The sequence below is a fragment of the Pseudorca crassidens genome, chromosome 3 (genome assembly GCF_039906515.1).
Source record: "Pseudorca crassidens isolate mPseCra1 chromosome 3, mPseCra1.hap1, whole genome shotgun sequence".
In the NCBI taxonomy this organism is placed as follows: domain Eukaryota; kingdom Metazoa; phylum Chordata; class Mammalia; order Artiodactyla; family Delphinidae; genus Pseudorca; species Pseudorca crassidens.
In genome coordinates this window covers 34,409,496-34,434,664 of record NC_090298.1, presented here as the reverse complement: position 1 = coordinate 34,434,664, position 25,169 = coordinate 34,409,496, and the positions used below count along the sequence as shown (strand labels likewise).

Below are 25,169 nucleotides of genomic sequence, written 5' to 3'. Positions count from 1 at the left end.
GGAAACTACCTCAACATAATAAAGGCCATATATGACAAACACACAGCAAACATCATTCTCAAGGGTGAAAAACTGAAAGCATTTCCTCTAAGATCAGGAACAAGACAAGGATGTCCACTCTTGCCACTATTATTCAACATAGGTTTGGAAGTCCTAGCCACGGCAATCAGAGAAAAAAAAGAAATAAAAGTAATACAAATTGGAAAAGAAGTAAAACTGTCACTGTTTGCAGATGACATCATACTATACATACATAGATAATCCAAATGATGCCACTAGAAAACTACTAGAGCTAATCAATGAATTTGTTAAAGTTGCAGGACACAAAATTAATGCACAGAAATCTCTTGCATTCCTATACATTAACAATGAAAGATCAGAAAGAGAAATTAAGGAAACAATCCCATTCACCATTGCAACAAAAATAATAAAAAACCTAGGAATAAACCCACTTAAGGAGACAAAAGGCCTGTACTCAGACAACTATAAGACACTGATGAAAGAAATCAAAGACGAGACATGTCCTTAGATTGGAAGAATCAATATTGTAAAAATGACTATACTACCCAAAGCAATCTACAGATTCAATGCAATCCCTATCAAATTACCAATGGCATTTTTTACAGAACTAGAACAAAAAAATCTTAAAATTTGTATGAAAACACAAAAAACCCCAAATAGCCACAGCAATCTTGAGGGGGAAAAATGGAGCTGGAGGGATCAGACTCCCTGACTTCAGACTATACTACAAAACTACAGTAATCAAGACAGTATGGTACTGGCACAAAAACAGAAATATAGATCAATGGAACAGGATAGAAAGCCCAGAGATAAACCCCCACACCTTTGGTCAACTAACCTGTGACAAAGGAGGCAAGGATATACAATGGAGAAAAGACAGCCTCTTCAATAATTGGTGCTGAGAAAACTGGACAGCTACATGTAAAAGAATGAAATTAGAACACTCCCTAACAACATACACAAAAGTAAACTCAAAATGGATTAGAGACCTAAATGTAAGATCGGAAAGTATAAAACTCTTAGAGGAAATCATAGGAAGAACACTCTTTGACATAAATCACAGCAAGATCTTTTGTGACCCACCTCCTAGAGTAATGGAAATAAAAACAAAAATAAACAAATGGAACCTAATGAAACTTAAAAGCTTTGGCAAAGCAAAGGAAACTACAAACAAGATGAAAAGACAACCCTCATAATAGGAGAAAATATTTGCAAACGAATCAACAGACAAAGGATTAATCTCCAAAATATATAAACAGCTCATGCAGCTCAATATTAAAAAAAAAAAACAATTAAAAAATGGGTAGAAGACCTAAATAGACATTTCTCCAAAGAAGACATACAGTTGGCCAAGAGGCACATGAAAAGATGCTCAACATCACAAATTAGTAGAGAAATGCAAATCAAAACTACAAAAAGGTATCACCTCACACCGGTTAGAATGGGCATTGTCAGCAAATGTACAAACAAATGCTGGAGAGGGTGTGGAGAAAAGGGAACACTTTTGCACTGTTGGTGGGAATGTAAATGGATACAGCCACTATGGAGAACAGTATGGAGGTTCCTTAAAAAGCTGAAAATAGGATTACCATATGACCCAGCAATCCCACTACTGGGAATATACCCAGAGAAAACCCTAATTCAAAAATACACGTGCACCCCAGTGTTCACTGCAGCACTGGTTACAATAGCCAGGTCACGGAAGCAACCTAAATGCCCATCGACAGACGAATGGATAAAGAAGATGTGGTACATATATACAATGGAATATTACTCAGCCATAAAAAGGAACAAAATTGGGGCTTTTGCAGAGATGTGAATGGACCTAGAGACTGTCATAGAGAGTGAAGTAAGTCAGAAAGAGAAAAACAAATATCGTATATTAACGCATATATGTGGAATCTAGACAAATGGTACAGATGAACCAGTTTGTAAGGCAGAAATAGAGACACAGATGTAGAGAACATACATATGGACACCAAGGGGGGAAAGCGCTGGGTGGGGGGGATGAATTGGGAGATTAGGATTGACATATATACACTAATATGTATAAAATAGGTAACTAATAAAAACCTGCTGTATAAGAGAAATAAAAATTTTTAAAAGAGCTGTGATTTGTCTATTTCTAACCCTGAGCTACTTTGATTAAATCATTTGACTCCAAACTTTTATAATCTGTAATGGTACCATTAAATTTTTTTGAGGATATATCCCTAATATATGTATACTTACTAACAAATGTTTATGAATATATTATTTCTAAAAATACATTATGGACAAAAATATATACAAGTGTGCAAACAGAAACTATCAAGAGATAATCTATATGAAATAAACAGATTTTTTCCTTGTCTTGCTCATATCATAATGATAATACTTCATAAAATTCCTTAAAATTTTTGATATGTTTTGAGAGTGGCTTGCTGTCAAACTCATGTTGTGATTGATGAGAAGCTTGTGGAAGAAATAGAAGTGTCTGCTCTTCCTTCTATTAGTTGTTTTCCTTATGTTTGCACTGTTGGTATCATCTTCAGTCTGCATTTTCTTTCTGGAATCCTTTTAAGCAATTTATTCACTTGTAAGCGTTCTGTTCAAAGTAGCTAATAGAATAGTAAATAGACTTAACTAGTTCTTTCTTCAGGGTCCCATTCTTAGCATATATAGCTCTTACCAGTGTCAATCCATTTATGACATATATCAATCTGCATATCAGAGTCACTGTCAATAGGTATATGATATATTGGCAAATAATAATTTCTCCCTTATTTTATTTGAAAATTAAATGCAAAAAAACTCTAAAAATTTCTTCTTATACCCCTCTTAAGCAGCTCACTTTGAAAAGGAACATACTTTTTTCATAGAGAGAGTATTTCACCCATTGTTCTAATCATCCTAGACTCTGTTACTGTAGAATTTCTAAACAGTTGGGGGCATAGCTGATCCTTACTGACACTCCAGAACAGACACCAGATTAATGCCATTAACTATTACCCATATCACTAGCCTCTTTCCCATTTGATTTTATTTCTCACTATAATTTCTTATTACTCAGTTCCTACCCATATTAAAGACACCATTAGTTAAGAGGAATAGTTTTGAAAATTTATATGAAAGATCTGTGCTGTATAGAGTAAACGCCAGTACCTCTAAAGCAACATTGTGCCAACTTTTAACTTGAGATTTAATTTTTTTTTTTTTTTGGTTAATTGTACTTTTACTCCTGTCTTTAAGCTTAAAGGTATTCTATCAACATTTTTCTGTAATTGTAGTCAGTTATGGCATGGCAGTCAACTGATTGGGTACCAGAAACCATGTGGTTTACGTTATTCCGGGGGCCCAAGACATATGCCCATATAAGTCAAAAGTGGGAGGCTTGGCATCAAAAAGCAGGAGACAGAGTCCTCAGGCCTTGGGCTACATCTGCATCCCAGCCGCCCTCCGCCCCCTTAGTATCCATGTGTTCCAGGCCAAATTACTTCTGGCTTCAATGTCCATGTTTGTAACACCTACTGTTCCGGGTTGTTAAGAGAATTACATAAATAATGAGTGCAGAGTGCCTGGCATACATGTGTTGCTTAATAAATGGTAGCTGTTGGCACTATTATTATCATTTCTATTATTAAACTCCCTATAGGGACAAGAGACGTGTTCTCTTGCTTTTCACTTAGTTTACTTAATTAAGCTACATGACTCTGCCATCTGCTTCTTTCTCCTGTGCAAATAGGCTTTACTTTCAAGTTTGAATTTGCAATAAAATTAAACGAGTAATTTTCTTGAAATACCTTGCAGGTTCATTTATTCAGGGATCAGAGAAATCCATATCCCTGGTTCAAGGCGGGAGGAGTGAGTATGCAGCAGCTTTGGCATGGGAGAAAGGGAGTTCTGGTCCAGAAGAGAAGACATTTTCTGAGTGGTTAGAATCAGTGAAGGAAAATCCTACTGTGATTGACTTTAAGGTAAGATTGAAAAGCATTATGGGTAAGAGCTAAGGCAGTTCTCTGGCAGCCCAAACTGTACATCACACAATTCCTTTTCCATTTTCTTCTCAGATGATAAAAGAAATGTCTTTCTTTAGTGTGTATGCACAACATACCTTTTTAAAAAACATTAAATTAAACATCTCTTGTTTATGCTGTTCAAACAAGCATTCTGTAGTACAGCATTTAGAATTCCCAGCACACATTAAATACCAGAAGAGGGAGTATAGTGCATGAAAATGCCTAAACTTACCTGGAGTAGTGTTCTACTCCCCATGTATGGGGAGTAGAATGCCTAAACTTACCTGGAGTAGTGTTCTACTCCCCATGTATGTAATAAATTTGATTTCTGTACTTTTCTTGCAATTCTTTATTTGATGAGCCCTGCTAAATCTTCATTTATAGCTCTGTGGGGTAAATGGGATTTTAGACCCATTTGATTTTCTGTTTCTATCACCATTGATTAAATTTACCAGTCTTATATTTGTTGTAATTACATTAAAGGGTGATTTTTATTAGGTATGAAATACTTTGTCCACAAATCAGTCATATGCCACTTTGAGCCAGTTTTGCCTAAAACATAAGCACATTTTAAAAAGCTCCTTAAGGAGCTATTCTGCTCATTTCATTTAAATGAAAATAAAGGAGTTCAATCATCATGAAGGCAGAATGATTTACATGTAGCATGAAGATACTTGGAGCTCTACAGGTTACGGTAGGAAAATGAGGTCCAGCTGCCCATCTGGGCACTTGTGAGTCATACACTTCACTAGAGAGTCATTCCTCTGAGGTTTTAAAATGTTCATTAAAATGAGCCCTGGAAGACTGAAACAGACATTTCTCCAAAGAAGATACACAGATTGCCAACAAACACATGAAAGGATGCTCAACATCTCTAATCATTAGAGAAATGCAAATCAAAACTACAATGAGGTATCACCTCACACCAGTTAGAATGGGCATCATAAGAAAATCTACAAACAACTAATGCTGGGGAGGGTGTGGAGAAAAGGGAACCCTCTTGCACTGTTGGTGGGAATGTAATTGATACAGACACTATGGAGGCTCCTTAAAAAACTAAAAATAGAACTACCATATGACCCAGCAATCCCACTACTGGGCATATACCCCGAGAAAACCATAATTCAAAGAGTCATGTACCACAATGTTCATTGCAGCTCTATTTACAATAGCCAGACGTGGAAGCAACCCAAGGGTCCATCAACAGATGAATGGATAAAGAAGATGTGACACACATATACAATGGACTATTACTCAGCCATAAAAAGAAACGAAATTGAGTTTGTAGTGAGGTGGATGGACCTAGGGTCTGTCGTACAGAGTGAAGTAACTCAGAAAGAGAAAAACAAATACCATATGCTAACACATATATATGGAATTTAAAAAAAAATGGTTCTGAAGAACCTAGGGGCAGGACAGGAATAAAGACACAGACGAAGAGAATGGACTTGAGGACACGGGGAGGGGGAAGGGTAAGCTGGGACGAAGTGAGAGTGGCATGGACATATATACACTACCAAATTTAAAATAGATAGCTAGTGGGAAGCAGCCACATAGCACAGGGAGATCAGCTCAGTGCTTTATGACCACCTAGAAGGGTGGGATAGGGGATATGGGGATGTATGTATACATATAGCTGATTCACTTTGTTATAAAGCAGAAACTAACACACCATCGTAAAGCAATTATACTCCAATAAAGATGTTAAAAAAAAATGAACCCCGATTTTGTGTTAGCTCCATATTTGTTACTGTAATTCTTCTATTGATCCTACCAGCAAGTTCATTTCTCTATTTTGTCTCTCCACATTTTCTCATCTGGTTCCATCAAAAGCCAGTAGTAGTGTCCCTGGAAAAACAGAGAACACTGAAAGCCTCTCTTCGCCCTTTCCAGATTTTTCTCCTTGAGTCAAACTTGATGAGCCTTCAGCAAAGCATTCCTGAGCTGCCTAACTCTTGGTCACTTTTCTCAGTACTTTGATGCATGCATTTGATGCTTAATAAACAAGTCGATGTAAATCCAAGTAAGCGACACCTCACGTGAGGCTTCCTCCATAGTAGAATTCTGGGGAAAGGAAGCTCCAGATACTTTATACCTGCCATGTTTTAGGGACAACAGAAGCCAGCTAACCTTGCAGATAGCTGCTCTACCCACTGTAGAAGGGAAAGAAGCTCCCCCACCCTCATGGGAAGGGCTTTTCTCCACTAGTCCAATTGACAGATATACCATATTCTACAACAATCCCTTTGAAGTGTGGGATTTTCCATACCTTGCCTCTCATTCTATGGGAATTGGGCGATGATGGCAACATATGCCAAAGAGATGTGCCTCTGACTGGACCTCCTCTCTCCCATCTGCTCTTAGCTTGCTCCCATTACAGACCTGGTAAGAAATATCCCCTGTGCGGTGACAAGACGGAACAACCTCATGAGAGCTTATCGAGAATATGCAGCCAAGTTTGACCCCTGCCAATGTGCTCAATGCCCTAATAACGGCCACCCCACGCTCTCAGGGACTGAATGTCTGTGCGTGTGCCAGAGCGGCACCTACGGTGAGAACTGTGAGAGGCGCTCTCCGGATTACAAATCTAGTAAGTGTCAGTAACTTGCTATAAGGTAGGAAGCTTTCCCGTCCCAAAGGTATTGTAGGTTGGTCAATGAAAACAACAAAACAAAACAAAACTTCTCTGCATAAGAGAACTGCATAAGCAATTTCCACCTTACGCAAACTCACAAGGAAAACAGGCCTGGAGAAAGTTAGACTCAAAGGTCAAACAGTCCTGGTGTGAATCTCAGCTGTAACCTACCAGCTATGTGACCTTGGGAAAGTCACCTAACCTCTCTATGCCTCAGTCTGTTCATCCATAAAATGGGGATAATGCCACTATATACCCCAAAATTATATATGTGTATATATATATATAAAATATACAGCACAATGCCTATAACATAAAATAGATAAAATAATAAAACACACTATAAAGTAAAATATGTGATGCTCTTGTTAACCTCTTGTGCATTATAATGTAGAATGAGGGTGGCTTGTAATAAGGGATAAATTAAGACACAACCAAAGTTTTCACACAGGACCAAGCAATGTTCATACCTCTAACCCTCCTTAGAAAGAGGATATGTCATGGGAGTAAGAATATAGTCTATTACCTTTAAAAATGTAATTTTATATATATTCTATTTGGAAGAAGTTCACATGTATACATATATTTATGTATATATGTATGTGTGAGATATGTTGCTGATAGTTGAAAATGATTCATAGTTGTTGCCATTTTATTCAGGCTGTGGGAACAGGAAAGGGAAATCAGGTGATATGTCAGGCCCTTTGCACAGATAATTCCTTTTAATCCTCACAATAATCCTATGATATTCCACAAAGGCTCCCACAGCTAAACTGTGAGGAAGCCAAGTTGACCTGGCTTCAAAGCCCCAATTCTCCCAGAGGCACCATGATCGGTGGATGGGTCTTCCTGTGTTCCAGATGCTGTAGACGGGAACTGGGGCTGCTGGTCTTCCTGGAGCACGTGTGATGCTACTTACAAGAGATCGAGAACCCGAGAATGCAACAACCCTGCCCCCCAGCAAGGAGGGAAAAGCTGTGAGGGGGAGAGGCGGCAAGTGGAGCACTGCACATTTTCCATAATGCAGAACGAGTAAGGATGGATACGGGGAGAGAGCAGGGCATCTCCCCCAACACCGCTACTAAACTAGACAGTTAAGATATTTATTTTCTTACTGCTAGGTAAAGAAATGATTAGAATTTTACCTATTCCAACGCAACATATCAGTGAGGTGTTAGATCAGCTGCTACCCCTTTTTCTCTCTGTTTTCTCTCTTTTTTAAATGTATTATATACATATATATACACACATATATAATGTGTATATACGCATGCATATATGTGTATACACAAACATGTAAATGTGTATATACATATATATATATACACACAAATTTATTGTATTATACACACATTTATTTTTCCCTTTTAGTGGACAACCATGCATCAGTGATGATGAGGAAGTGAAAGAAATAGACCTCCCTGAATTAGAATCAGATTCAGGGTGTCCTCAACCAGTCCCTCCAGAAAATGCATTTATCCGGGTAAGCATCCTGACCTTTACTTTAGGTTTGGAATCCAAAAAAATAGAACTTAGGAAACATGCACTTTCTTTTATTTAGAGTTATTTTTTTCTTAGTTTAATACCTGTTGACTTAAAAAGTAAAAAAGGAATATTTAGAAAGTCTCCATCACTTTTCCCTGTGAATTCCCTGGAGGTGTCCTCATACCTGGTTGCTAGACCAAACTAACACACACACTTTTGTGTGCCTTGGCACTACTAACTCGTGTGGTGGTACATTTATGTGAGTGGAGAATGGTTTGGATGACTTCTGTAGGAATCTGCAACTAAGATCTGACTGTTTATTTCTGAATCTGAGCAAAGTAACCCCCTATGTAAGGCACGTTATCAGAGAAACAAACTAGTCTTGACTGTAACATAGGAGGTGTTGAGTCTGTAATGGCTTCTTAGGTTAAAAACCTATAGAACTCTTAAGCAGTCAGTACAGTTTTAATACCTTTTAATTTTATCATTTTTCATTAAACCACTATATGTTTCTATGATTAAAAACAACTAAATACTTTTTGTTAGACAGTTCTGTGGCTTTAGATATAAACTTTCAGGAGATAGATAATATTTAAAATTGATCACAGGAGGCATGGGCCCTAATCAATTTTACCTTTTTTTAAAAAAAGTTTACCTTTCTTAAACCCAGTAAGGCCTTTAATCTGTTTCCAACTGTATCATATTTATGATCAAAAATCAATACCCTCGATTCTCCAGGGCCAGCAAATAAATATCCATGGAGCTTAGTCTGGGCTAATGTATCTTCCCTGTTCATTCATCTTCTGTTCATGTATAAGGTACCAGGCCTAAAGTTGTGAGGGGGAGGAAATATTGGAGGGGGAGTAATGTCGATTAGTCTTTACTCTAGAACCAGAGATTCTCACACTCCAGATGCACTAGAGGCTAATCTTGAGCAGGGCCCAGAAACTTCCATAACTAACAAGATTCCTGGTAATACCGATGCTGCTAGTTCAGAAGTCACACTTTGGAAACGAATCCTTTAGAATAGGAGTTAACAAATTATGGCCCACAGACCAAATCTGACCTGCCCTCTGTATTCTTTTCTTTTCTTTTTTTAATGAAATTTATTGGAACACAACCACATTCCTTTGTTTACATAATGACCATAGCTGTTTTGTGCAACTGTGACACAAGGTGACAGACACTGCCTGACCTGCAATTGATGATCAAGGCCCTTTATAGAAGTTTTCCAGTCCCTGCCCTACAACAGTATCCTCAGAATTACATTTTATCAGATCCAGATACCTAAATAATTTTTAATCTGTTTGTGCCAGCTGCTTAAATAAAGTATTAAAATGATTGACATTCTAATTTTAAAAACACACAAAAGGTTTAAACAGTGATTCATTCTTCTAATGACTCTACAAAATTAGATTATATGTTTCCATTTTCATGAATAGGTTCACTCCTTGTTTTAATTTGTTCTTTATTTAAGGCCTAATTCCTACCTGATGATAGTTTTTGCACAAAAGTAATACAATTTTAACTTTTCCTAATGAGTACCTTCTAGATTCCTAGTAGCAAAATGCTCCTTATATGGAGTCAAACAGAGGCAGGTATGCCTCATTTCAGGCTAGAGCAATCATGTCATTGCACGTGAAGATATCTTTTCAGTGACCAAGACACAGGTCCTACCCCCATTGGCAAGTGACAGTGACTAAGGGTTCTTGTTTAGTCGGTCTAGCAGATATGTCGGACAAAGCTTGATGGTTGCAACATACACTTATACGTTATAGCTTCATAAAAGAAATGGAAGCAGAAGTTTATGACAATAATTTATTTCAGGATGAATGTGCAGTCTTTGAATAAAACATCTAGATCATTAATACTACTCATCATGCCATTTCCCTTGGAAACACAGCCATTCCCATAATAACCAAAGATGGAATGCTCTTTTTTGTATTCAGGAAATTAATCATCTTCTAGGAGAAAAGTTGAATCACATGGCCAAGTAATAACAAATGTTGACGATTGAGCTTTCACCTCCCTCAAAATTCCCAACTTCGATTCTCAGAGAATAATTTCCTAGTCAATTCTCTGTACTTGTCTCCCACTAGGTAAGGAAAGAGTTTCATTACTGTTACATTACTGTCTTCCTAAGAAGGAGAGTGTTTTGCATTTTTTCAGCAAAGAGTTATTAAGCCCCGTGTAAAGGTTTGTGAGGGGAGACCTGGTAATAGAAGTGCCACTCAAGTGTATGGGTGGGGATGATAAATGTGATAAACATAAATTAGAGCTTTGGACAAGTTTCCCCCCAAAACTGAAAGGATGGTACACCGGATGAAGCTGGGGAAATGAAAGAGATTCTCCACAGAGGAAGTTCTATTTGAGTTGGGTCTTGAGAGAACGGAAGAGAGAAGATGTCGAGGATAGAGGGAACAGCCAGGTAAAGACAGGGAGGCATGAAAGAGAGTATTATGTGCAAAGAATAGCAGATGGCTTTGTTTTGCTAGATGATAGGTTCTATTGGAAGAAATGGCAAGAGGTGAGGATGGGAAAGTGGGTTAAATCTCATATTCCAAGCTAAGAATATAAAACCCATCTTATCTTTAAAATCTTTTAGTGAACCCCAAATGCCAGGAGTTGTACTTTAATTACACATTAACTGGGAAAGTATATGATGATAAATAGGTTATTAGGAACACTTTCAAATGATTTGTAGTCAGTGTGTTACCATAGCATCTGCATATATTTGCTGCGTATGCAGGATACATTTTTTATTCCATTTATAGCCACTACAGGATTCATATATAGTTTTCTTTTTCTTGCAATAGTAAGCCATCTCATATACAGAGGGGAGCAAGTTATTAATTAAAATAAGTATATATATTCTAATCAATTGAAGCAGCAATATGGAAGATGGATTAGAAGAGGGACCGATTAGATAGTTGTCCTGGTAAGAGATAATACATGCTGTAAGCAAAGACAATGATGATGGCAAAAGAAAGGAGAGAATTTTGAGACATATTTAGAAGTAGAAATTGAGCAGACTCCGAGTAGATACAAGAGTGAAGGAACAGAAAGAATCCAGGAGGACCCCGAGGTGTTTGAAGGTATTATTCATAACATTAGTAATGTGCTGATTTCTGTTTTAATTCTAGAATGAAAGGAAACTGTACTCCGTTGGGGAAGAAGTTGAAATCATATGCCTTACTGGTTTCAAACCTGTTGGATACCAGTACTTCAGCTGCTTACCAGACAGAACCTGGAGGCGAGGAGATGTGGAATGCCAACGTGAGAACTGGGCAGGCCTTCCACATGACTCTGCTAGAGAATGGATGTGCCCCAAATAGAGCAAAGTCACACCCTTAGATTAGTACACTTTACTATTTTTTTAGTAACTCTAGTGAAAAGGTTTAGTAAGGCAGAAAGTAGGATTCATCTGCTCAAATTAGATTTCAAACTATCTTCATATTTTAGTTTTCCTGCCCCTGAGTATTAGCAGGACTGTGAGGCATGTGTTTAAGAAGAAATCTGGGAAGTCTGCTAACTGCATCTAACCACAGGCATCTGCCTTGCCCAATGTACAAAGAGATGCGAAATAATGAGTCCCAGGAAGCTGATACTTACACTCTTTGTGTATCAGAGATGGGATTTTTTTTGTGAAATGCAATTTTCTCCTTGGAGCACATCCACATCCTTTGCTCAAAGAGAGAGGAGGAGTTTGCAGGCTCCCCACATACCCATGCTTCAGGAAAGTCAAAATGCGATTAAACAAGGCTCAGATGGGGACTCCAAAGAGTTATTCTGGAATATCATGACAAAGAGTTGAGACCAGTGTCAATTAGAACATCCTGTCTCTGTGTCACCCACAATGTGGTGACTTGCTTTTGGGAAAACTCACTGGGGAGAAGAATGGAAAAGATTATTTCTTGAAAAGCTCCCAATGATATAATGAAAGGAGTATCTGAAGGCAGTTCCTTAGCAAGTTCTTCAGTTAATGGAACTAAAGACAGTTTCCCAGTTTCTAAACTGGGACCCTCAACCCCCAGTCTTTCTCATCAAAAGGCAGCATTAAAGCTGAACCAATGCGGTAAATCATATTAAAATCACTTCTTGGATTGCACAAAATCTGCCTGTATCCACTGAGTATTCTGCTCCACCAAATACATCTGAAATATTTCTCTCTCTGCAGGGACAGAGTGCCTCAAGCCAGTGGTGCAGGAAGTACTGACACTGTCACCATTTCAGACATTATATAAAATTGGTGAATCCATTGAGCTAACCTGCCCCAGAGGCTTTGTTGTTGCTGGGCCATCAAGGTACACATGCAGTGGGGATTCCTGGACACCTCCCATTTCAAGCTCACTCACCTGTGAAAAAGGTGAGTAGCTGCTCAGGATACTGGGGTCTGCTAAGTTGGTGTCCTTTGTGGTTGGTCGTGTAGCATCTACAGAGGAGCTGTTTCTTAAGAAGATTCACTGGCGGGCTGGGTTGTATTTCACCCCGTGTCGATGATGAGGTCAGGCAGCACATAAGTAGCTATTGGTCAAGTGGATATCTTCAAATATTAGACAGTGAGGTCAGTTTTCTTTTCCAATTTAATACTTCACGATTTTGAGGGAGTGCAAGTGCTCTCATATGAAAAAATCAGAATTGATGGTTAACTGAAAATTTAGTTCAAGTGGAGAGCCATAGAAAAGTAGTCCACACTACTTTTTAATTAAACATTTTAACTTAGAACATAGAAATACACAAATATTCACCAATTTTCTGACATAGGACCAACCTCTTAGTTCCTAAAGGGTCTCCTGATTTGATTTCAAGATTTTTCTCAAATAAAACAAATACATAATTCATCATCTATGTTATCCCATATCAGTTTCTCTAAAACAATGGGTTTTTTAACTCCAAGTGGGGCACTTCTTTAAGAAACACCTCTGCTTAAGTCCCATCCCCTGGTTCTGATGTCATTGAGCTGGGAGGGCCCAATATTTTGTGTTTGTATAAAAATCTCTCCGAGTTAATCCAGATACAGACAAAGTTGAGAATTATCTCTCTTTTGAAGAGAGGTGAAAGCTTAAAGGCAACTTTTGCAGCAAACTTGACTACAAAATGCTTTTATTTTTCCTTTATCTTTTATAGTAGTCTTATCCACATTAATTCAAAGGAAAATTTTTGCAAACCACTTTCAATTATTTAGCATTTTCAACTTAGTTTTTATAAAAATAACTTTTTTTCCTCCTTTATCAGTTGATATGTTTAATCAACTTACACAATTACAATAGTAACTGGCATAAATAGACTTGGAAACAAACAAAACTGACTCTTGGTAAGTCTATAGCTGGACTGGTAGGGGCAGAAGTGTGAAGCTGTGGAATAGAGGAGCCTATAAAACTTGCAGTTCAGTGTTGGACAGGCAGCTGGCATGGAGCAGCTGAAAACCCTGGTTAGTCTGGCCTGTTGGTTACTTGGAGGACAGTTAAGGGAGCTTCTACTAATTCATATATTCCAAATTTCTCAACATGCTTTTTCAAATAATGTCTCATTTTTAATCAGAGAATTCCTGATGATCTCTCTGAGCTCAGACATGATTAAGCCTATTTTGTCAAGGAAAAACCAAAGGCACAGAGAGGCTAAATTAGACCCAAAGTCAGACAGTTTGGGTCAAACAAGAACTGTGCAGCAGCTCTGATAATTCCTCAAGCTCTCTGCCATCTTGCCTTCTTTATCCTCTTCTGGGCTTTTACCATGTGTGAAGGAAAAGGGGAAACTTAACCTATTATAAAAACCTTAAAACTATTGATAAAGAGACCACATGGAAATTTGTGAGAACTTCAGGTCAGTATTGTAGCTTGGTTTCACTCGACTCCTGATCATATATGTCAGAGGTATGAATGCATTTGGGGACCACAGGGTTTAGAGAGTTAAGATCCTCTGGGCATCTTAGGTAGCATCCTCCTCTTTATAAAAATAACAGCATATGTACACACACACACACACACACACACACACACACACATGCAAATGCACACACGTCTCCGTGTTTGGAAAAGAAATTAAAATTATAATCCAAACTGAGAGACAACAAAATGTTCTACATCAAGATAAAGGAAAGAAATATCCCATCTCATATACTTTCTCTCAACAACGTTGGCAGGAAGATCAATGAAGGGAGTCACAGAAAAAGAAAGAAAATCATCAATAAAACTGAGCACGCTTTCCTGTCAATGCGGGAGGAGCTGTGTGATAAAGAGACTTCAGGTCATTTGTTGGCCAGGAAGACTTTTAATTCTTTCAATGTGAAAAAGAATTTTGCTTCCTGAAGAAATGAGATGCTGCACACCTCCACTGTTAGTTTTTTCCCTTCCTCTAAGAAATCAACACCTCCAGAAGACCCCCTCGCCCTCAGCACTTAAAAATCGCAATGTTCTCATTTCCGTGTTACTCAAAAACTGTGCAGAGCAGGCAGCATGGGCAGCTGAAGGCCAGTTTGGACTTCCACCTGACGCTTAGTGAGGGAGCAAAGAGTCCTTGCAGGTGAGTCAAATCGGTAGGGAGGGAACAATGCTCTGTGTGCTTGAGAGTTGATGCTCTTTGGAAACAATGTATAGCTTAGGGTCCCTCCTTGACCTAAGCGTGGATTTATTTACAAAAGCCAAAGGCCACACAGAAACCAAAGAAAAACGAGCCCATGTCAATGGAAATCTTAGTATCTGAGATTTTACCATCAGCTATAGGTCTCCATGTTCATGAAAATTCTGAGCCAAATTTCGCCAGATGGAATGAGGGTCCTAACAGAGAGTAATAATAGGGAATGGAAATGCATAGCAGCAAAGAAGAAAACCTACCAATTTTCTAAATCTTTATTTTTGCCTCTAACATAAACTTCCTTCCCTACCAAACCTCTTGCCTGATATACCTGCCTACAGCCCTCCTTTGACAATTACTTGCTTACAGAGGCCACTGTGGTTCTGTGGATGCCTGATTAGTCAGATCCAGTCCAGGGACTAGACTGTGTTTCATCCAGGAGGCTCAGGATGTCAGCTCCAGGTTTAATTCAACCAGTCTAAAGCTTCTGTGGATGAGCCTGAACAAAAGCAAAGATAACCAAGATTTCCACTTCCATATAATATATCCAAGTGTTCTTCCTTCTATTTTAATCTCCCTTCCTCTCATACACACTATTCAATTGCTCATCTTAGGTCAAGCATCATTTCCTTATAGATCTTCCTTATATTTCTCAGTTGGATTTTTTTTGGTGATATGATCTCCTGGAACTTTATTTTTTCAAAACACCTATCTCTGCCTTTAATTATAAACCCATCACTATGATTGTTTGATTAATGTCTGTTTTCCCACTATTAGGGGACTACTGCTGTTTTCATTCCATTTTTTTCCACACAACATCCTAATATCTAGAATATCATAGGGATAAATAGCCACATTTGGGAGTTGCATTCCTTCATTGATTATTCTTATAAGAAAAATCTGACTTTCAAGCCATTATCCCCCCAAATCCATTCACACCATTGTCGTCACTGACATCCATATTGCCAAACAGAATAGACAGTATTTTGGTCCTCATCTGCCTTGCCCTCTCAGCAGCATTCAACAGTGTTGACCTTTTTCTGCACATTCGTTCTTTCCCTGGCTTCCAAGACACAGCGCTGTCTGGTTTAGCTTCTACCTCTCTGGCTGCTGCCCTCTATTTTTGGCAGGCTCCTGCCTTTGCATGGACTTTAAATGTAGTTCCTCAAGGCTCAGATCTGTCCCTTCACCTCATGCTACACTCTCCTGCTGGGGAATCTCACCCATACCCATAGCATCAATGATTCCCCCATAGGCTAATAACAAATTTAAATCTTTATCACAGACTTCTCCACTGAGTTTTAGACTTGAATATTCAAATTCCTATGTGTCTGTTTTGTTTGGCTGTCTTAAAGAGACTATAAATTCAACATATGCAGAGAGGAATTCTTGAGTCATCACCATAGCTTCCCTACAACTAACATCTTCTAGTATTTTCTATTTCAGTTAAGGCACCAATATCTATTCTCTCATGCAAACTATAAACCTAAGAATTATACTTGGCAGTTCTCATAACTTACCCACAATATGCAATATCATCCATTTTATGTGCTTAAAATGTCTCAAGTTCATCCACTTCTCTCCATTTCCACCTCTAGCACTTTGGTCAAAATTCCCATTCTCTTTCACCCAAACTACTATAATAACCTCATAAATTGTCTATTCTCTTGACCACCATGCCTCTCCAAATTCATTCTCCACAGAGAAACCAAAGTTAACTTCTTTTCCAAATCCAGACGTGATTTTGTCACACCACCCCCTGCTAAAACCTATCAAAGACTTGCCACTGCTTATAAAATAAGAGAAAAATCCTTTGAAAGCCCTTTATGACCCTACACAGTCTGCCACACAGCCATCTCTCTGGCTGTACGTTTTCCATGCCCTTGTTTCCCTGGCTTTCTTACAGTTCCAAGAAAGTCACACATTACCTCTCTTTTGACCATGTTTATGCCTGCTATTGCCTTTGCTTCAAACACACTCCCTTTTCTCTTCCCATTTTACTGTTCATAACCTTCCTGGCTACATCAATTTTCTTGATTATATGCTTTCTCTTCAATAGCACTAATAACAGCAGCAATTCTATGTGTACAGTGTGTTTTTCTGATTAATGTCTGTCTGCTCCACAAGACTAGAAGCTCTGAGAGCATGGGATCTGGGTCAAATTTTTCTCAACCCACTATCCCCAGAACCTATGGCGGTGCTGGGAAATCATAGTCGCTCAATAAATGTTTGAATAACAAATGAGCAAAAATTTCACCAATTCCATTTTCTTTAGTTCTCTGAACTTAGCAGCAGTTCTAGGTTGGAAAACGACAGCTCCTAGAGCTAGAAAGGACCTTTCAGATGGACTATTTCATGACAACATATTTGGAAAAGCCAAAATGAATGCTCTAACTCCAAAAGATAAATGAGAACTTTTCACCACTGCCTTTTCTCCTAAATTCAAACTTATCACTTGAAATCCATGGTGTGCATTGTTCTTATCTTCATTTTCTTTTGATTCAGATACCTTGGAACTCTTAAAAGGCAGTTGTCAACCAGGACAAAAACAGTTGGGATCTGAATGCATTTGCATGTCTCCAGAAGAAGACTGTGGGTAAGAGATACTCTATGGACTCTGTTTAGAAATGGAAAACCAGTCTAGTGTAACCAACTTAATGGAGGAGCTAGGCTTCTTGAACCATGAACACAAAGCATATTAATTCTTCACATAACCAATACTCCCTATGCTCTGTTGAATTCTTCCTTCCCCACTTGGTAGCAAGCTTTCTTAATTGCCTCTCACCCTTGTCCACTAAGTTTGCATGGCTTTTGTTACTAAAACAGTCTCATTCTGCGGGCACGAGCTGCAACTATCAGTGCGGACACCAGAGATGGGCATGAAGCGCTAAGGCTGCTGCTGCACCCACCAAGAATCCTATGTGCAAGCACAGGTCACTATGCACATCTCCTGTCCTGGGAGCCTGTGCAGCCCGCCACTGCCAGGGTCCCATGATCGAGGGACAACTTCCCCGAGAGAATACAAGGTGTGCCTCAGACTGGTGCAACATCATGCCAGCCTCTGCCACCACAGGCTCGCCCCTCATCTGTACCCCCCCGTCGCCCCAGCCTGAGTGAGCCAGAGCACCATAATCAGCCACTCGTTTAACTCCATCCTGTCTGGGTGAAGAACAGATGCCAGAAGGCAACATACATGAAGAGGTGGGGCCAAATCCAAAGCTGAACCCCAGGAGCTGTGCAAACAAACGAGAGAAAGGGAAATTTCTCCCAGCAGCCTAAGGAGCAGCGGATTAAATCTCCACAATCAACTTGATGTACCTGCATCTATGGAATACCTGAATAGACAAGGAATCATCCCAAAATTGAGGAGGTGGACTTTGGGAACAACCGTACACTTGGGGATTGCTGTATGTGACTGACTAGTTTCTGCTTTTTATGTTTATCTTAGTATAATTTTTAGTGCTTGTTATCATTGGTGGATTTGTTTATTGGTTTGGTTGCTCCCTTTTTTTATTACTTTTTAAATTTTATTAATATTTTTATTTTAAAAACATTTTTATTTTATTTTATTTTTTTCTTTGTTTCCTTTTTTTCTCCCTTTTCTTCTGAGCCATGTGGCTGACAGGGTCTTGCTGCTCCAGCCGGGGGTAAGGCCTGAGCCTCAGACGTGGGAGAACTGAGTTCAGGACATTGAACCACCAGACACCTCCCGGCACCATGTAATATCAATAGGCGAGAGTTCTCCCAGAGATCTCCGCCTCAGTCCTAAGACCCAGCTCCACCCAACGGCCAGCAAGCTCCAGTGCTGGACACCTCATGCCGAACAACTAGCAAGACAGGAACACAACCCCACCCATTAGCAGAGAGGCTGCCTAAAATCATACTAAGTTCATAGACACCCTAAAACACACTGCTGGAAGCAGCCCTGCCCACCAGAAAGACAAGATCCAGCCTCATCCACCAGAACACAGGCACCAGTCCCCTCCATCAGGAAGCCTACACAACCCACTGAACCAACCTCACCCACTGGTGGCAGATATCAAAAAGAACGGGAACTACAAACCTGCAGCCTGGGAAAAAGAGACCCCAAACACAGTAAGTTAAACAAAATGAGAAGACAGAGAAATATGCAGCAGATGAAGTAGCAAGGTAAAAACCCAGCAGACCAAACAAATGAAGAGGACATAGACAGTATACCTGAAAAAGAATTCAGAGTAATAATAGTAAAGATGATCCAAAATCTTGGAAATATAATGGAGAAAATACAAAACATTTAACAAGGATCTAGAAAAATTAAAGAGCAAACAAGCAATGATGAACAACACAATAAATGAAATTAAAAATACTATAGAAGGAATCAATAGCAGAATAACTGAGGTAGAAGAATGGATAAGTGACCTGGAAGATAAAATAGTGGAAATAACTACCACAGAGCAGAATAAAGAAAAAAAGAATGAAAAGAACTGAAGACAGTCTCAGGGACCTCTGGGACAACATTAAATGCACCAGCATTTGAATTATATGTGTCCCAGAAAAAGAAGAGAAAAAGAAAGGGTCTGAGAAAACATTTGAAGGGATTATAGTTGAAAACTTCCCTAACATGGCAAAGGAAATAAAGTCCAGGAAGCACAGAGAGTCCCATACAGAATAAATCCAAGGAGAAACATGCCAAGACACATATTAACAAACTATCGAAAATTAAATACAAAGAAAAAATAATAAAAGCAGTAAGGGAAAAGCAACAAATAACATACAAGGTATCCCCATAAGGTTAAGAGCTAAATTTTCAGCAGAAATTCTGCAAGCCAGAAGTGGCAGGACATTTTTAAGGGATAAAAGGGAAAAACCTACAACCAAGATTGCTCTACCGAGCAAGGATCTCATTCAGATTGGATGGAGAAATTAAAACCTTTACAGACAAGCAAAAGCTAAGATAATTCAGCACCACCAAATCACCTTTACAACAAATGCTAAAGGAACTTCTCTGGGCAGGAGACACAAGAAAAGGAAAAGACCTACAATAACAAACTCCAAACAGTTAGGAAAATGATAATAGGAACATATATATTGATAACTACCTTAAATGTAAATGGATTAAATGATCCAAACAAAAGACATAGACTGGCTGAATGGATAAAAAACAAGACCCATATATATGCGGTCTACAAGAGACCCACTTCACCCCTCAGGACACATACAGACAAAGTGAGGGGATGGAAAGAGATATTACATGCAAATGGAAATCAAAAGAAAGCTGGAGTACCAATTCTCATATTAGACAAAATAGACTTTAAAATGAAGACTATTACAAGAGACAAAGAAGGACACTACATAATGATCAAGGGATCACTCCAAGAAGAAGATATAACAATTGTAAATATTCATGCACTCAACAGAGGAACACCTCAATACATAAGGCAAATGCTAACAGCCATAAAAGGGGAAATAGACAGTAACACAATCATAGTAGGGGATTTTAACATCCCACTTTCACCAATGGACAGATGATCCAAAATGAAAATAAATAAGGAAAAACAAGATTTAAATGACACATTAAACAAAATGGACTTAATTTATATTTATAGGATATTCTTTCCAAACACAATAGAATACACTTTCTTCTCAAGTGCTCATGGAATATTTTCCAGGATAGACCATACCTTGGGTCACAAAACAAGCCTTGGTAAATTTAAGAAATTGAAAACATATCAAGTATCTTTTCCGACCACAATGTTATGAGACTAGATATCAATTACAGGAAAAAAAAATCTGTAAAAAATACAAACACATGGAGGCTAAACAATACACTACTAAATAATCAAGAGATCACTGAAGAAATCAAAGAGGAAATCAAAAAATACTTAGAAACAAATGACGATGAAAACATGATGATCCAAAACCTACAGGATGCAGCAAAAGCAGTTCTAAGAGGGAAGTTTATAGCAATACAAGCCTACCTCAAGAAACAAGAAACAACTCAAATAAACAACATAACCTTACACCAAAAGCAATTACAGAAAGAAGAACAAAAAAAACAGTTAGCAGAAGGAAAGAAATCATAAAGAATACATCAGAAATAAATGAAATAGACATGAAGGAAACAATAACAAAGATCAATAAAACTAAAAGCTGGTTATTTGAGAAGATAAACAAAAGTGATAAACCATTAGCCAGACTCATCAAGGAAAAAAGGGAGAAAACTCAAGTCAAAAGAATTAGAAATGAAAAAGGAGAGATAACAACTGACACTGCAGAAATACAAAGGATCATGAGAGATTATGACAAGCAGCTATATGCCAATAAAATGGACAACCTGGAAGAAATGGACAAATTCTTAGGAAAGCACAACATCCCAAAACTGAACAAGGAAGAAATAGAAAATATAAACAGACCAATCACAGGCACTGAAACTGAAACTGTGATTAAAAATCTTCCAACAAACAAAAGTCCAGGACCAGATGGCTTCACAGGCAAATTCTATCAAACATTTACAGAAGAGCTAACACTTATCCTTCTCAAACTGGTCCAAAATATAGCAGAGGGACGAACACTCCCAAACTCACTCTACGAGGCCACTATCACCCTGATACCAAAACCAGACAAAGATGTCACAAAATAAGAAAACTACAGGCCAATATCACTGATGAACATACATGCAAAAATCCTCAATGTAATACTAGCAAACAGAATACAGTAGCACATTAAAAGGATCATACCCCATGATCAAGTGGGGTTTATCCCAGGAATGCAAGGATTCTTCAATATACGCAAATCAGTCAATGTGATACACCATATTAACAAAATGAAAGATAAAACAACACGATAATCTCAATAGATGCAGGAAAAGCTTTTGACAAAATTCAACACCCATTTATGACAAAAAAAAAAAAAAAACCCTCCAGAAAGTAGGCATAGAGGGAACTTACCTCAACATAATAAAGGTCATATATGACAAATCCATAGCCAATATCATTCTCAATCATGAAAAACTGAAACCATTTCCTCTAAGATCAGGAACAAGTCAAGTTTGCCCACTCTCACCACTATTATTCAAAATAGTTTTGGAAGTTTTAGCCACAGCAATCAGAGAAGAAAAAGAAATAAAAGGAATCCAAATCGGAAAAGAAGAAGCAAAACTGTCACTATTTGCAGATGAAATGATACTATACTTACAGAATCCTAAAGATGCTACTAGAAAATGACTAGAGCTAATCAATGAATTTGGTAAAGTAGCAGGATACTACTTTAATGCACAGAAATCTTTTGCATTCCTATACACTAATGATGAAAAATCTGAAAGAGAAATTAAGGAAACACTCCCATTTACCATTGCAACAAAAAGAATAAAATACATAGGAATAAACCTACCTAAGGAGACAAAACACCTGTATGCAGAAAACTATAAGACACTGATGAAAGAAATTAAAGATGATACAAACAGATGGAGAGATTTACCATGTTCCTGGATTGGAAGAATCAACATTGTGAAAATAACTCTACTACCCAAAGCAATCTACAGATTCAATGCAATCACTATCAAACCACCAACGGCATTTTTCACAGAACAAGAATAAAAAATTTCACAATTTGTATGAAAACACAAAAGACCTTGAATAGACAAAGCAAACTTGAGAAAGAAAAATGGAGCTGGAGGAATCAGACTCCCTGACTTCAGATTATACTACAAAGTTACAGTAATCAATACAGTATAGTACTGGCACAAAAACAGAAATATAGATCAATGGAACAGGATAGAAAGCCCAGAGATAAACCCACGCACATATGGTCACCTTATCTTTGGTAAAGGAGGCAAGAATATACAGTGGAGAAAAGACAGCCTCTTCAATAAGCAGTGCTGGGAAAATTGGACAGCTACATGTAAAAGAATGAAATTAGAACACTCCCTAACACCATACACAAAAATAAACTCAAAATGGATTAAAGACCTAAATGTAAGGCCAGACACTGTAAAACTCTTGGAGGAAAACATAGGCAGAACACCCTATGACATAAATCACAGCAAGATCCTTTTTGACCCACCTCCTAGAGAAATGGAAATAAAAACAAAAGTAAACAAATGGGTCCTAATGAAACTTCAAAGCTTTTGCACAGCAAAGGAAACTATAAACAAGATGAAAAGACAACCGTCAGAATGCGAGAAAATATTTGCAAATGAAGCAGCTGACAAAGGATTAATCTCCAGAATTTACAAGGAGCTCAAAAAAACAAACAACCTAATCCAAAAATGGGCAGAAGACCTAAATAGACATTTCTCCAAAGAAGATATACAGATTGCCAACAAGCACATGAAAGGATGCTCAACATCACTGATCATCAGAGAAATGAAAATCAAAACTACAATGAGGCCTTACCTCACACGGGTCAGAATGGTCATCATCAAGAAATTTACAAACAATAAATCCTGGAGAGGGTGTGGAGAAAAGGGAGCCCTCTTGCACTGTTGGTGGGAATATAAATTGATACAGCCTCTATGGAGAACAGTATAGAGGGTCCTAAAACACTAAAATAGAACTACCATATGACCCAGCTATCCCACTACTGAGCATATACCCTGAGAAAACCATAATTCAAAAAGAGTCATGTACCACAATGTTCATTGCAGCTCTCTTTACAATAGCCAGGAAAAGGAAGCAACCTAAGTTTCCATCAACAGATGAATGGATAAAGAAGATGTGGCACATATATACCATGGAATATTACTCAGTCATAAAAAGAAATGAAATTGAGTTTTTTGTAGTGAGGTGGATGGACCTAGAGGCTGTCATACAGAGTGAAGTAAGTCAGAAAGTGAAAGATACCGCATGCTGACACATATATATGGAATAAAAAAAAAAAAGGTTCTAAAGAATCTAGGGACAGAACAGGAATAAAGACGCAGACGTAGAGAATGTAATTGAGGACACAGGGAGGGGGAAGGGTAAGCTGGGACGAAGTGAGAGAGAGGCATGGACATATATACACTACCAAATGTAAAACAGATAGCTAGTGGGAAGCAGCTGCATAGCCCAGGGAGATCAGCTCTGTGCTCTGTGACCATCTAGAAGGGTGGGATAGGGAGGGTGCGAGGGAGAGGCACGAGAGGGGGTATGGGGGTATACGTATACGTATAGCTGATTCACCCTGTTATACGGCAGAAACTAACACAACATTGTAACGCCATTATATTCCAATAAAGATGTTTTAAAAAAAAATAGTCTCATTCTGATGTTAAAGACTCATTCCTGTCCAGTTTAAAATCAAACTCATGTATATCAAAGGCTTTCTCTTCCCCCTAAATATAGGGCAAGTTTGTGCCTCCAAAAGCTTGGAGTAGAGAAAGAGGTGTGAGCATGGACTTCACACACACACACACACACACACACACACACACACACACATCCCTTTGTGAGATTAGTCTTTCATGTGGTGGCAGAGAGCTTGATGAAAAATGATATATCCTTATATGGCTGCCACGACTCTCTGCTGTTATAACTGCCTTTTTTTACATGAACTAACCCTGGCATGTCAAGGGTGCTTATTAATTTAAGGGATGCTTTCAGGGGAATTTAATCCGAAATAACATTAGCTTAAGGTAAAGTTTTGTTTCTCTATCCCACAAAATAAATGCGGGGGAAGGCAGTCTAGGGATGGTCTGGTGATTCTCTCATTTCAGATAGGACTGCTTCTCCTTCCTGCTTTCTGTTCTGCCATTCATTTTTTTAAAATCTAATATTCATAATTTATTTTTTATTGAAGTACAACTGATACTTTACTTATTTATTTATTTTTATCAAAGTACAGTTTTCTTTTCTGACATTCTTAAATTTATTTCATGATCCAAGACTTCCCTGCTGGAGTACAAAGGAAGGAAGACCAGAAATGGACACAGTCTCTCTTTTTAAGGAGAGTTCCTGGGAAAATTATCATGGCGTCCATCTCATTACTCTTCTCTTATTCACGTGGCCCGGTGGACCTGCAAGGGAGGCTATGAAATGCAGTTCTTTGGCTAGAAGCAAAAGCGTTTTTGAATAAAATTAGAGTTACATGACTGAGGGAGAGAATGAATAACGGAGTAGGAAGCCAACAGACTGTGCCCAGCTGTGATATTTCACTTTTTTTTACTTTGAAATATATATTTTAAACAATGCAGACTGTTCTAAGGCAATTTTCATCTTTAAAACTGTGTGTCCATAATTGTTACTTTTAAATTTTTCTTCTATTTCTTTGCACCAACTTTTTTTTTTCACTTTTAACACTGATTCGCTCCCACATTCCTCTGAGCTACAAGTGAACAAACACTTGTAGGGACACATTAATTTGTTTGTTTATTTATTTATGAGAACACTACAGGGTCTTTTTCTGTAACATTCCACTGAAAGAATTCAACCCAAGGATGGCTCTATCTACCCTCCTCAGTATTAACCACAAGTGGTCCACTTTGTATGAGTTCCTTGCAG

The 25,169-nt window shown here is 38.2% G+C and overlaps 1 protein-coding gene across 2 annotated transcripts in view; it reads left to right on the top strand.

Moving 5' to 3' along the window:
• Positions 1–25,169, top strand: part of C6 (complement C6) — a 92,674-nt gene that overhangs the window by 48,762 nt on the left and 18,743 nt on the right. For both annotated transcript variants that reach the window (XM_067730598.1, XM_067730597.1), the window contains exons 10-16: positions 3,811–3,977; positions 6,384–6,609; positions 7,515–7,686; positions 8,026–8,137; positions 11,283–11,415; positions 12,317–12,505; positions 17,218–17,308. In XM_067730598.1, the coding sequence (XP_067586699.1) occupies positions 3,811–3,977; positions 6,384–6,609; positions 7,515–7,686; positions 8,026–8,137; positions 11,283–11,415; positions 12,317–12,505; positions 17,218–17,308 (1,090 nt within the window). The remainder of the gene's footprint in view (positions 1–3,810; positions 3,978–6,383; positions 6,610–7,514; positions 7,687–8,025; positions 8,138–11,282; positions 11,416–12,316; positions 12,506–17,217; positions 17,309–25,169) is intronic.